This window comes from Branchiostoma floridae, chromosome 12, assembly GCF_000003815.2.
Source record: "Branchiostoma floridae strain S238N-H82 chromosome 12, Bfl_VNyyK, whole genome shotgun sequence".
In the NCBI taxonomy this organism is placed as follows: Eukaryota; Metazoa; Chordata; class Leptocardii; order Amphioxiformes; family Branchiostomatidae; genus Branchiostoma; species Branchiostoma floridae.
In genome coordinates, this window is record NC_049990.1 from 9,420,086 (window position 1) to 9,434,221 (window position 14,136).

General features: G+C 41.4%; 1 protein-coding gene across 5 annotated transcripts; it reads right to left on the bottom strand.

The window, feature by feature from the left end:
* Positions 1–65: 65 nt before the first annotated feature.
* On the bottom strand, positions 66–11,944 carry LOC118427264 (UDP-glucuronosyltransferase 2B33-like). 5 transcript variants are annotated; one of them, XM_035836942.1, is made up of 8 exons: positions 11,788–11,944; positions 10,234–10,567; positions 9,133–9,364; positions 8,698–8,869; positions 7,993–8,149; positions 7,564–7,783; positions 1,026–1,245; positions 66–855 (listed from the first exon to the last, which is right to left on the bottom strand). In XM_035836942.1, exons 2-8 carry the CDS (start codon positions 10,519–10,521, stop codon positions 570–572), a joined length of 1,575 nt encoding a protein of 524 aa, XP_035692835.1. In that variant the 5' UTR covers positions 10,522–10,567; positions 11,788–11,944; the 3' UTR covers positions 66–569. The 5 variants fall into 5 exon arrangements, with proteins under 5 accessions (XP_035692835.1, XP_035692838.1, XP_035692836.1 ...); XM_035836945.1 differs by lacking the exon at positions 7,564–7,783 and adding an exon at positions 1,457–1,676 and having other exon boundaries at positions 11,784–11,937; XM_035836943.1 differs by having other exon boundaries at positions 11,822–11,936.
* Between the last annotated feature and the right edge of the window lie 2,192 nt (positions 11,945–14,136).

The window sequence follows — 14,136 nt, forward strand, 5'->3', positions numbered from 1 at the left end:
TATGGCATCACAAAGTTTTTGACTTGACACGGGACAAAGAAATTAACAAATGATAGACATAACGCTTAAGAATGATAGACGAATTTAATCAAACAACTACAAGGATGCTTAACGGTGAGCATGTTAAAGAAAGTAACTCTATGGATAATTCATACGAGAATGAAGAAGAGCAAAGACACTTTTTGGTCAATAGCTTTAAGAAATGTCAAAAGAGCATTGCAGGGTACAATTTTGTCGTCGTAACTTCACAGTGAAGTTATGACAGTTAGCCATTTTGCCATATATCTTTATCATTTTATCATCTATAGTTTATGTAATTTTAGAAATCTATATAATATGCCTATTTCATTTCATCATCCATCATCAGGTCTAAGGTAAGAAATCAACTTCAGCCAAAGCACAATTTTTTAAAGGAAAGACATACAACAATGAGAGATAACATTTACAGCTTGATAACATGATAAAAATTTCAATTGACATAGCATTTGAAACTGCAAATCCATTCAGGGATTGCCACTGTATTCATTGTACGTCTACAGTTGTCCGTACAAATATGCTTGCGACAACAGTCAATTACTTTTCAGCTTGGTGGTAGTCATACCCCTTTTGCACATACCACATGCAAACGAACAGCACTTCCAACAAGACAACAATACAGCAGATATAACTGCAACAATCAGGGCAATGACGTCTAGCAGGTAATACTGGTAGAAGGGGAGTTCGGGTGCCCTCGACCTGAGATGGGGGAGGCCGCCATGTTTGATGACGTGTTCTATCCACCATACTGCCCGCTCCATGGGCAACTGTGGTTGGTCACGAAGATGCGTGGAAATCTGGTTGGCCTTCCCCTTGTAGCTAAGAAAAAGGTAAAGAAAATTAGATTAAATACCCACAAAATGCCCCAATGCTTACGGGCATCAACAGCTGGTAACTAAAACATTGACTCAGAATAATGATTTTTTCCTCACAGATGAGAGGGAAAGAGACAGGGACTGAGTGAGGTGTTGCTAACAGTTACTCCTTACCTAGGATCCGAAATAACAGATGTGATGGCCTGGGCTACCTCCTCTGGCGTCACCGTGTGGATGTCCAATGACACCGCCATCCCACGGGCCACCATCCGGGCACTGTTATCGAATTGTTCGGAGAACAGAGGCATGCCGACCATGGGCACCCCGTGGTACATGGCCTCTGCTACTCCGTTGTATCCACAATGTGACACAAACGCCTTTGTCTTGGGATGAGCTGCAGGTATGAAATATTTACTCAAGTTTTGACAAAACACTGTCAAAGTACTGGATGTATTGAACTGTATGTTTGTAAGACGATATGCTTAATGTTTTCAACCTTCACTAAAACGATGACCGAAAAGGACAGACTTTTGTGTATCCTAGTTTTGACAAATGCTATAGTTTCACATTGCAAGTATAATTTGCAGCGAGTTGATAGCATTTACCTAGCAAGTCGTTTTGAGGCACCCACTCCATGGTCTTGGTGTTTGACCCCAGACTTGGAGGTGGCGTTCCTGAGTAGCGCCACACAACCTTCTGTGGCAGACGGGCAAAAGCAGCGGCCAGCATGTCGGCTTTCTCTGCAGGCATAGCCGCTATCATGGAGCCGAACGTTACAAGCACAACACCGTCATCTCCAGAACTCTGCACAAACTTCTCCAGCTCCTATGGAATTATACCAGTTAGGCCAATCAGATCTAGACAAGAGATGTTAAACATTACGTACGTCTGAATCATCCACGTTAAGTTAGACCTTCAAGACCATATATAAAAGTAGGCTGCAAGGGTTTATATTGTAATAATGTGCGAACACTAAGTTTTGTTTGTGTTTGTCTTTCTATATAATGTTACTAATTTGATTTTTGAAGAACTGACCTCACTGAGCGGTTTGACATCCTCAGCCATGTGACCAGCTATGCTGACCATATTTGGCATCATGGGTCTAGGGAAGTCGAACATGAGATCTGATTGGTAGAGCCACACGTCAGTTCTTGCCAAGGCAGCAGACATTGTGAAGTTGTCGCCAATGGTTCTGTTGGAGGTAAGAAAATGATGTTTTGGGTGCCGTTTTGCACATTTTTGTCCAAAGAGGAGATAAACAGACTCATTCAGTCATCTCACATCAGAGGCATATCATCTCACGTGCACATAAGAAACGTAGTTCTAACCAACATTCATCTAGAAGTGCCTTAACTGCATTCTAACTACATTGCGCTAAACTCACATCCTGATAATAGAAAAAAAATAATGAACATGGTGAGAATTTGCAAAATGTAACAGTTTTAATATTGAAACATATACAAATGTATCTAGATTTGATGCCAAGTTGAAAGCCCACAAATCAAGTAACTGTCCTTTAATCTTGTCGTGAGTGCAGAAACGAATACGGAAATGGGCCCTCACATATATAGCATACATAGAATAAGTAACAACTTAACTTTTGTTTAATTTTCGTCTTCATATAATGAGAACGGTGATTAGGAATAAAATCGCATTAACTGAAGTTCTAGTGGTGGCTTTGCACTTACTTGGAGCATGCCGAAAAACATGACGGTTTATGAAACTAAGGAGCATTGGTTAAACTTAAAAACTTAAATGCAATTACAAAATCCAAATACTGTCATTTGAAATTGCCATATAACTGGAAAGTATTCACAAACCTCATAGCAACATCGTCGTAACTCTTTTCCACGACCAGCTGTCCCATAATGGAAACTGCGAAGTAAACCAGCACATTCTTCACTCTCTGCAAAAATGTCATCCGATCTGACAACTCCGATGTCACTGTTGGTACGTAAGCAAGAGGATTGGGAACACCAGTGGCTCGGATGTCTGAAACATAGGATCAAAAGACATAAGCACTAGGAAATGTAACTTATTTTAGAATGATGGAATAGATGTCTACATTTTAGCAGAAAAAAAAGCAAATATATCCCAACAGAGATGTCCTTGACAGAGTGTGTGGCATACAGGGCAGCAAATGGTAAAGTCATTGTGAGAACAGCTAGAAACCACTATAATGACAGCTGATTGTCAAGGAACACAGAGAAAATATGCCAGAGTATATCCTGCGTGTGTGTGTGTGTGTGCGTGTGTGTGCGTGTGCGTGTGCGTGTGTGTGTGTGTGTGTGTGTGTGTGTGTGTGTGTGTGTGTGTGTGTTTGTGTTAAAAAAGGGGGGGATAGGAGCGACCCATCGAACTACAGACCTGTTTCGCTAACCAGTGTTGCAAACTTCTAGAGCAATAATGTTTTAAGCTACCATTAAGCATTTAGAGGAACATAAAATCTTATTGCCAACACAACATGGGTTCAGGACCAATCATTCCTGCGAGTCTCAACTTATTTCTACCCTTCAAGGACTTTTTTCTTGGTTGACAAAGGTACTCAAATTGGTATGGCCATGCATGACTTGGCAAAAGCATTCGATAGTGTCCCTTAATGCGGTTTCTTAAGAAACTAGATTATTACGGTATAAGAGTTAAAACACTCCAGTGGATACAGAATTGGTCGACTGACCGATATAAGCAAGTTGTAGTGGATGGGGATAAGTCTGATAAGTCAAACCTGTTAAGGTAAGGTCTGGGTGCCACAGGGCACTATATTAGGCCCACTATTATACTTAGTATATAAAATGACATCAATAAAGGTATTACTTTGACAACTCCGTTTATTTGCCTATGATTGCTTACTATACCACCCCATTATAAAGGAAGAAGACTTACACACTCTACAGAAGGATCTCAATTAATTGTGTAAGTGGTCGGAACTTTGGCATTTATTTGCGTTTCAATGCGAAGAAGTGTTCGATTTTGCACATACACAAATCTAAAAGAGCTTAAAAACTCTTATATACAATGTTTTCATAACGCCTTGAATCCACTATGCAACACCCATGTCTAGGTATCATACTTTCACACAACCTGAAATGGAATGCACACATAGATTATTTAGCAGCAAAAGCTAACAGTACTCTGGAATTCTTGAGAAGGAATCTGAGGGGAGCATGCAGAACAATCAGAGGTCAATCCTATTTGCCCATTGTAAGATCAAAACTAGAGTATGTATCCTCTGTGTGGGACCTCCACAAACGTATAACGTTACATTCACAAACAAACAAACAAACTCGAAGACAAGTTAGAAGCAGTACAGAAGCGTGCCGCCAGGTTCGCCACTGGCGACCACCGGTCGTCAACTAGTGTAACACACACTCTGAAAACTCTTGGCTGGCCCTCCCTGCAACAACGCTTTTTTTTTAGCCAGACTGGTCCTAATGTATAAAGCTGTGAACAATACGATTGCTTTCCCCATTGACAACACTCTTACTAGTCGGCAGATTACAAATCCAACGTGCAAACCACAACACCAAAAGCTCTAGAGCCGTTGCCGTGGTCAGTTTGGCAGCGCTTAAACCCCACTGTTACAATACAAACATCACAAGAGGACACCACGCATGCACGTTTTAAATATCACCACCCCATGTAAAACAGAAACACACAGAGGCAGTTATTTCCCTCGAACTATCATCGAGTGGAACACATTACCAAAAGCTCTACGTACTTCTATTGATATGTTTAAGAAGATCTTGGCCTCCCCGCCGAATGCCAGCTGTAGGGCCTCTTTTTGCGCGTACTAGTGCGGCTGCTGTACATAGTGCACAGCTTACTTCACTTTATTTTTCCCTTCGTTTTTTGTTTCGAGCACCGCCAACTGCCACACTAGCTGACCTTGTTTCCCAGGACTTGATGTGCCGCGAGGCACTTTGTCCTGTATTTCGAAGAAGAGGGCCTGTACTATATGAATCTGAACACACCTTGTGCCGTAGGTAAAGACCTCATTGTGCAGACTAGAGGCAGGTCCAAGTACTGCGCCAACAGGGGCCCGCATGAGGTACCAGCATACGTCAGGACTACGTCATAGTGGCTGTTCTTCAGTTTCGCCAGTAGTTGCTCGTCACTCAGCATCTCTTCACTAAGGTCCAGCAAGGCAGAACTCGAAGTACTGAACCATGTCAGGAGGCCCAACATCCCAGGTGAAGAAAATGCATGTAACGGGCATTACAAAGACATAAGAAAATTGTATGATATCAGGAGCAAGACGATTTGTGAAGCTGGGAGGTCTACTACAAGAGTGAAGAATGGATACCGTTCATTTTACGTCACGAAATTTGTTCCTATATTACTATTGGACATTATCATTATTCCGTTCATTTTGTTAAGTTCACTTTGTATGAGAAACTGTTAGAATATGTTACTAACTTGAGTGTAGTGCCATTACTGCCATAGTACCCTTGCCTTTCTTGTAAAACAAATGAAGAAAATTTTGCTCTCCATTAGCTACGGCTTTTTTGTTTAATGTATTTGATGTTAGCTCACTGAATTCATTGCAATCCTACCATTCTGTGAGAACGCATTTTGGGTTCGCTCAGTGACCAAATTGTTATGAAAGATTGTAATCCGATGACTCATGAAGGTTCTATCAAATTTCAAAACGTCAAATAACGAAGAATAAGCATGGCCGAATGGCTGAGCGGCCATGAGATCCTCCTCAGTATAGTACCTCATTACGTAGCGATTCCTGGCTAGACATTTTGTCCTTGGGAAAGTCACGACTCTACTATCTCCTCCAAGGTAGAAGCCAAATGAAACTCTCGAAAGGAGAGACAGATCTGCGCTGTACATAGCGTTTCTAGGCTTTGCTGATTTGATTATATGGATGACATCCGCGAGCGAATCCATTTTCGGCCGTTTCAAAAGAAAAAAAATTCTAAAAAAACTATGGAGTAAATTGTGCAAAGCAGCTGTAAATATGTCCCGTAGATTTAAAAATAAATATCAGAATTAAATACTAATGTCATAGAATACCAACGTCAATTCCAAGGTGAAAGAAAAGATATGTAAGAACAACGATAAGAATATATTGTGTTTGATAATTTGCTCAACCTCCCTGACCAATTATTAGGCATCATAGTGAAGGAAACTTTTATGGCGGAACTTTTTTTCTTCATTCGCACGCTCGCATCAGTTTTGGTATGGATGTCACCCATATAATCAAATCAACATACTGTCTACCCGACAATCTGGTTTCCGTTGAAGACATTCAACTGGAACTGCTTTACACCTTGTTATTAAGGAGTAGTAGAATGTCTATTGACTGTCCAAAGTCTTTGATATCATTGATCACAGTATCCTTTTGCACAAATTGTCAGCCTATGGTATAGTTGGTCACTCCATAAGACTTTGAATTTCGTATCTTTATGTAAATTCGGTTCACAGAAAAGGAAAAAACTTTTAACCAAAGTGTTGTGATCACCGAAACTTGGCCAGGCGTCATAGTGTGAACCAGTGGATGTCGTGTTAAGTAAGTCTTTCCCAAGGGCACAACGTTGGGAGCATGGCGAGTATCAAATAACCAAGAACCGGTTCTGAGCCCAACGCACTACCACCAGTTACGCCACACTGACGCCACTTTTCATCAAAAGTCATCAAAAACGTACACCAATCAAAGATAACATTCACAGCTTTACAACATGAACAATTTTACTTGACATAGCAATGAAAACTGCATAATCATTCAGGGAATGCCTCTGTATTCATTGTTCATCTCTTGTTGTCCATACAATTATGCTGATGATGACGGTCAATTACTTTTCAGTTTGGTGCTAGTCGTACCACTTTTGCATATGCCACATGCAAATGAACAGCACTTCCAACAAGACAACAATACAGCAGATATAACTGCAACAATCAGGGCAATAACGTCTAGCAGGTAGTACTGGTAGAAGGGGAGTTCGGGTGCCCTCGACCTGAGATGGGGGAGGCCGCCATGTTTGATGACGTGTTCTATCCACCATACTGCCCGCTCCATGGGCGACTGTGGTTGGTCACGAAGATGCGTGGAAATCTGGTTGGCCCTCTCCTTGTAGCTGACAAAAAATGAAAGAAAAATTGAGTCCATTACGTTACATACCCAAAACATGCCCACATGCTTACGTGCATCTACAGCCAGTAACTAAACATTTGCTTCAGAATAATGATGTCTCCCCTGAAAGCTGAGAGGGAAAGAGACAGGAATTGAGGGAGGTATTCCTGGCAGTTACTCCACCTCACACTTACCTAGGATCCGAAATAACAGATGTGATGGCCTGGGCTACCTCCTCTGGCGTCACCGTGTGGATGTCCAATGACACCGCCATCCCACGGGCCACCATCCGGGCACTGTTATCGAACTGTTCGGAGAACAGAGGCATGCCGACCAGGGGCACCCCGTGGTACATGGCCTCTGCTACTCCATTGTATCCACAATGTGATACAAACGCCTTTGTCTTAGGATGAGCTGTAGGTATAAAAAAATACTTTAAGTTTTGAAAAAAACACTGTTGAAGTACTGAATGTATCGACCTGTATGTTTTTAAGACGATATGCTAAATGCTTTCAACCTTCACCAAAACAATGACAGAAAAGGACAGACTCTTGTGTATTCTAGTCTTGAACAAATGCAATAGTTAACGATCCACATTACTCGTATGATTTGCAACGAGTTGATACCATTTACCTAGCAAGTCGTTTTGAGGCACCCACTCCATGGTCTTGGTGTTTGGCCCCAGACTTGGAGGTGGCGTCCCAGCGTAGCGCCACACAACCTTCTGTGGCAGACGGGCAAAAGCAGCGGCCAGCATGTCGGCTAGTTCTGCAGGCATAGCCGCTATCATGGAGCCGAACGTTACAAGCACAACACCGTCATCTCCAGAACTCTGCACAAACTTCTCCATCTCCTATGGAAGTATACCAGTTAGGCCAATCAGGTCCAGACAATAGATGTTAAACATTACGTACGTCTGAACCATCCACGTTAAGACCACCTTCAAGACCATATATAAAAGTAGGCTGCAAGGGTTTATATTGTAATAATGTACGAATACTAAGTTTTTTGTGTGTATGTCTTTCTATGGAATAATAATGATTTGATTTTTCAAGAACTGACCTCACTGAGCGGTTTGACATCCTCAGCCATGTGACCTGCTATGCTGACCATATTTGGCATCATGGGTTTAGGAAAGTCGAACATGAGATCTGATTGGTAGAGCCACACGTCGGTTCTAGCCAAGGCAGCAGACAAGGTGAAGCTGTCACCAATGGTTCTGTTGGTGGTAAGAAAATGATGTTTTGAGTGCCTGTTTGCACATTTCTGTCCAGTCATCTCGCATCAGAAACTTAGTTCTAACCAACATTGATCTAGAAGTAACATTGGCCTTAACTACATTGCGCTAAGCTCACATCCTGATAATAGAAAAAAAATGAAGATGGTGAGCATTTGCAAAATGTAACAGTTTAAATGTATTGAAACAGCTAAGTTGAAAGCTCACATCGCAAGTACTGTCCTTTAATCTTTAGTCATGAGTGCAGGAACGAATACGGAAATGGGCTCTGGCCAAGCATAGATAGAATAAGTAACAATTACCTTTTGTTTAATTTTCGTCTTCTTCGTATAATCAGAACGGTGATTAGGAATAAAATCGCATTAACTGAAGTTCCAGTGGTGGCATTGCACTTACTGCCGAAAATATGAAGGTTTATGAAACTGAAGAGCATCGATCAAATGTAAAAGTTCAAGGCCAATTACAAAATCCAAATACTGTCATTACTATATACCGTTATACTGTCATATAACTGCAAAATATTCACAAACCTTTTTGCGAGATCGTCGTAACTCTTTTCCACGACCAGCTGTCCCATAGTAGAAAATGCGAAGTAAACCAGCACATTCTTCACTCTCTGCAAAAATGTCATCCGATCTGACAACTCCGATGTCACTGTCGGCACGTAAGCAAGAGGGTTGGGAACACCAGTGGCTCGGATGTCTGAAACATAGGATCAAAAGTCACACGGACTAGGATATATAACTTATTTTAGAATGATGGAATAGATATCTGCAGTTTAGCAGAAAAAAAATCAAATATATCACAACAGGGGTGTCCTTGAAATAGTGTGTGGCATACAGGGCAGCAAATAGTGAAATCATTGTGAGAACAGCTAAAAACCACTATGCTAGCTGATTGTGCCGCGGGGCACTTTGTCCTGCACTTCGAAGAAGAAGACCTGTACTTTATGAATCTGCACTTACCTAGTCCAGTAGGAAAAGACCGCGTTGTGCAGACTAGAGGCAGGTCCAAGAACTGCGCCACCAGTGGACCGCATGAGGGACCAGCATACGTCAGGACTACGTCATAGTGGCTGTTCTTCAGTTTCGTCAGTAGCTGATTGTCACTCAGCATCTCTTCACTAAGGTCCAGCAAGGCAGAACTCGAAGTACTGGCCCATGCCAGGAGGCCCAACATCCCAGGTGAAGAAAATGCCTGTAACGGGCATTACGAAGACACGTAAGGATTGTGTGATATCAGGAGATTTGTGAAATGAAGCCCGGAGATCTCCTACAAGAGTGAAGAATGGATACCGTTTGTTTTACGTCACAACATTTGTTCGTATATTACTATTGGACATTATCATTATTCCGTATTTCCGTTCATTTTGTTAAGTTCACTTTGTATGGGCCACTGTTAGAATAAGTTACTAACTTGATTGCAGGGCCACATTACACTTGCCTTTCATTGTTAGAAGTTACTAACTTGAGTGCAGTGCCACATTACACTTGCCTTTCTTGTAAAGCAAATAAAGAAAATGTTGCTCAGCATTGGCTACGGTTTCTTTGATTGATGTATTTGATGTTAGCTCACTAAATTCATTTCAATCCTACCATTTGTGTATATCCTATTCTCTGAGAATGCATTTTGGGTTCGCTCAGTGATCAAATTGTTATGAAAAATTGTAATCCGATGACTCATGAAGGTTATATCAAATTTTAAATCGTGAAATAACGAAGCATAAGCATGGCCGAGTAGCTATGCTAGCGCGCACGAGATCCTCCTCAGTATAGTACCTCATTACGTAGCGATTCCTGGCTAGACATTTGTCCTTGGGAAAGTCACGACTCTACTATCTCCTCCAAGGTAGAAACCAAATGGGTTCCTGTCTTCGTTTTGGGGGTAAAAGGCATTTTTAAAGTGGTCAAGGAAGGAAAAGGATGGGCTGCTGCTTACAATATTGTGCCCGAGACACAGTGGATAGCAACCCTCTGTCCCCATGGCCCCATAAAGGCTATGAGACTACATTTACTTACGCCATGCCTTTATCAAAGGTATTCAATCTCTTAGCTCTAAATACCTACCATCTTTTGAGGCCCGGTTTTTGCAAATTCCTTCATCAACGGTGGTTTTTCGGGATCTCCGAATGTTTCGTACTGCAAGGTCGGCCATTTCCGCATCAGGTCGCTCTTCTGACTAGCATGGGCCAGCACGGTGACGACGTGCCCTCGGGAGGCCAAGGCTTCGGCAATCTTCGCTACGTCCATCCAGGGGCTGGCGTAGGTCAATGTTGCCACGAGGATGTCGGCAGATTGAACATTTTGAGACAAAAAGGCGACAACCGCCAGGAACAGGTGAAACCCAGTCGACATACTTCAGCACCAGCAGTAGTAATTGTGGAGTTTTCTATGTCAGAATCTAAAAATATAAGTAAGAAGGACATTCAACGATTGAACCGACAGATGTAACATCTTAGCACATGTTAACGAGAAACAATATACATTTATGTTTTCTTATGATTTACCTAAAACTACGTGTGTATTTTACTAGATAAAACCCTGTAGCTATGTAATGTACCATGCAGCCATGTTACCATACACATACCCAAGCCTTTACGCATTGTGTTTGCAAAATGTAGACCGTTAGGCCTTTTGTTTTTGAAATCATATGTCAGAGTATAGATAACAATCTAAATATTATATAATCGCCGAATCTGTCGGTAGAAAACGCAATTGAAGTCTGTAAATTTCTAGCTTTTCACTTGCGTGAAATTGAAAGACTTCAACTTTGATTAATGTTTTTCAAGCTCAATGACTTGAAACTCAGGACCAACCAAACATAACGTTATGTGTATATTCTAGTATTCTGGTCGGTCGGAGTTTCTGTCGACCGGGATCCCTGTCCGCAGATATGGATTCTGCCATATTGCAATCTCTACCCTGACATACATTTTGAATGTCTTTACACGTTTGCGGTTGGCAAAGGCCAATCCCAACAGTAGGGCTCTTTGTATTTGCATTTCCATTGCCACTATAACGTAACATATCAAGCTCCGGCCATGTACCTCAAAATAGACACTACTGTGGCAAGCGTCTTGATATTCTATTGCCTACTAAATTTATATCCTAAAGTAGCTCGAAGTTGTCGGAAAATAGGTGTCACCTGTCCAAGCTACATTTTCCGTGCTCATCTTGTCTCCACCGAAGAATCTAAAGCGAATGATTCAAGAACGATACAGATGAGACGAGACGTATCGCGAACTCGAGAACAAAGCGCGGACGTCCAGCTAATAAAGCTAATTTTCCCACCGTGTGTATGCGATCGTTTTTGTTGTTGTTGTGCTGACTCAACAACAGATGAAGATTATACATTTCAGATTTTGAGATTAATTATGGGGAAGAATTAACCAGGAAACCCCAAATATTGACACGTGTCATGTCACCAGGATAGTGCTGACTATAAATAAGGGGATTTCAGAATACAGCTTTTTAGACCCTTTGAACCCCCCCCCCCCCCCCCCCTTCGAGGCCCCAGCAGTAAACACATGGCCTGTGAACATTTCACCGTGACCGATTACCCCTCTATATTGGGATCATTCTTCTATGTCGAATATGACCACCTATGAGCCCTTTACCTACTGATAGCATGCAGAAAATCCTCTTGAAATCCCACCGTCCTAGCCTTCGCCCACTGAGCTGGCCACAGACACCGGATCCTGACGCCAACACAACTAAGTCTGAGCTCAGGAGTCGGCCATGTCATACGACTACATGTATATTGTTGTGTCAAAGGTCAATGTCCGACAGCATGCGTTCTGGCTGAGTAACGTGGCCCCCTTCTCCCAACGCTCGGCCAAGGGTCAAATTTTAGCCTCTACCAGGCTCCGTGGATCGGTGGTCTAATTGTAGAGATTGGACAAAAAGAATCAATAGTACGCTAGGGGAGTCGGCCGGTCAGTCAAAACATTATTCTCACAACGAATGGTTTTCCCACCACAGGGCAGTGGTGCGGCAGTGGTGCGGTAGTGGTGCGGCAGTGGTGCGGCAGTGGTACGGTAGTGGTGGGGCAGTGGTGCCTTAATACTTTTTGTGCCACATTTCATTATGGCATGAACTTTTCCATTGTTTAACATCATTGATATGATTCAATTTGCGTGCAAAACAAAACAAAAATTGTTTTACTGTCAAACATACGATAAATTTTGACAAAATTCAGTCCTTTGAATTGAAAGCTCCAAATGAAGCTATCTTGCGTAAATTATTACTATCTCCATATTGCCTCCATGAATTATTCATATGTTTTGTATCTGTCTGTGAACAAGATAACTCAAGAACGGCTGGATGGATTGGTTTCGTACGATGTGTTATTAGGTTGTGACAAACACTGGATGATTACATTTTGGGCCACCTATCGGCTTCCCTTCGTACTGCAGCGGAACTGCATGTTTTGATATCTTGCGTTAAAATCAAGCTTTGGTTATTTTAGCTCTTGTGGTTAGGTAGCTCTCTTTGTGGCATGTAGGTAACTTTGGCAAAGATCTAAACGATTGTACGCATATTTACCTTTGCCAGAATGGCTAAGGTTATGTTTTAGGCTTGTGAGTCTGTCTGTCTGTCTGTCTGTCTGTCTGTCTGTCTGTCTGTGTGTTAACAGCATAACTCAAGAAGCCTTTGATGGATCCCAATAATATTTGGTAGGTGGGTAGGGGTCGGGAAAACAAAGGTCAAGTTCGATAATGGGCCCCCTAGCGGCTTGCTAAGGTACTGCAGCAAAACCTCAATTTTTTTTATCTCGTGTTCTGGACCTGCTGTGGTTATGATTTTTGAGTGGTAGATAGCCCTTGGTGCAGAGAGTAAGTGCTTTAAGTTTGGACCCCCTAGCGGCTTGTTTGGAACTGCAGTCGCCGATTTCCTTTCAAACTTTGGACGAGAATAACTCGAGAACGTGTTGATGGATCGTCACGATTTTTGGTATGTAGATAGCCCAAGTAACAATGTACATTATGAAATACAAATTATGCAAATCAGCAACTAATTTGCATAATTAATGAGGAAAGTTTATAAATCCGCTGCATTTCATGATAGGACTTTCAAACTTGTCACATATATAGATGAGAAAGAGAAAAAAATCAATCCATATTAATTATGCAAATGACGACCTCATTTGCATAATTAATGAGAAATATAAACGTGTTGACGGATCGTCATGATTTTTGGTATGTAGATAGCCAATGGGAAGACTTACATGATGGAATTCAAATTATGCAAATCAACAGCTAATTTGCATAATTAATGAGGAAAGTTTGTAAATCCACTGCATTCCTTTATAGGACTTTCAAACTTGTCACATTTGTAGCTGAGAAAGAAAGAAATTCTTATATATATTAATTATGCAGATGATGATCTCATTTGCATAATCAATGGCAAAATATGAACATGTTGACGGATCGTCATGATTTTTGGTATGTACATATCCTAAGTAACAACTTACACAATGAGATAATAATTATATAAATTAACAATTTGCATAATCAATGCGGAAAGTTGATAAATCCACTGCATTCCGTGATAGGACTTTCAAACTTGACACATATGGAACTGAGAAAGATGGCAGAGAGTAAGAGGTGTATGTTTGGGTCCGGTAACATCTTTTCTTGAACTGCAGGAGCCGGTTTACTTTCCTACTTTGAAAGAGAATAAGTCAAAAAGGGATGAAAGGATCATCATGATTTTTGGTATGCTGATAGCTTAAGTGATGCTTGATACAATTTAATATCATTATGTAAATAGGGATCTAATTTGTATAAGCAATGGCGAAATGTTATGAACCACCTCCGGGCATATAAAATAAAATGTAATGAGTAACACATTTATGTCTACAGACATCGTTCTACATAACAAACCTGGTTTATTTGGCAAAGGTATGTGTTCGTGGAACTCTAGTATGGAAATAAGAACTTAGACGCGTTGACTTTGCGAGTTATGAAT

Coding starts and splice junctions, on each gene's coding strand:
- LOC118427264 (XM_035836942.1), bottom strand. CDS start 10,521: ATGTCGACTGGGTTTCACCTGTTCCTGGCGGTTGTCGCCTTTTTGTCT. Junction 8,870..9,132: donor GTCTTTTCCTACTGGACTAG/GTAAGTGCAGAT, acceptor CCTATGTTTCAG/ACATCCGAGCCACTGGTGTT. Junction 856..1,025: donor TCTGTTATTTCGGATCCTAG/GTAAGGAGTAAC, acceptor CCTTTTTCTTAG/CTACAAGGGGAAGGCCAACC.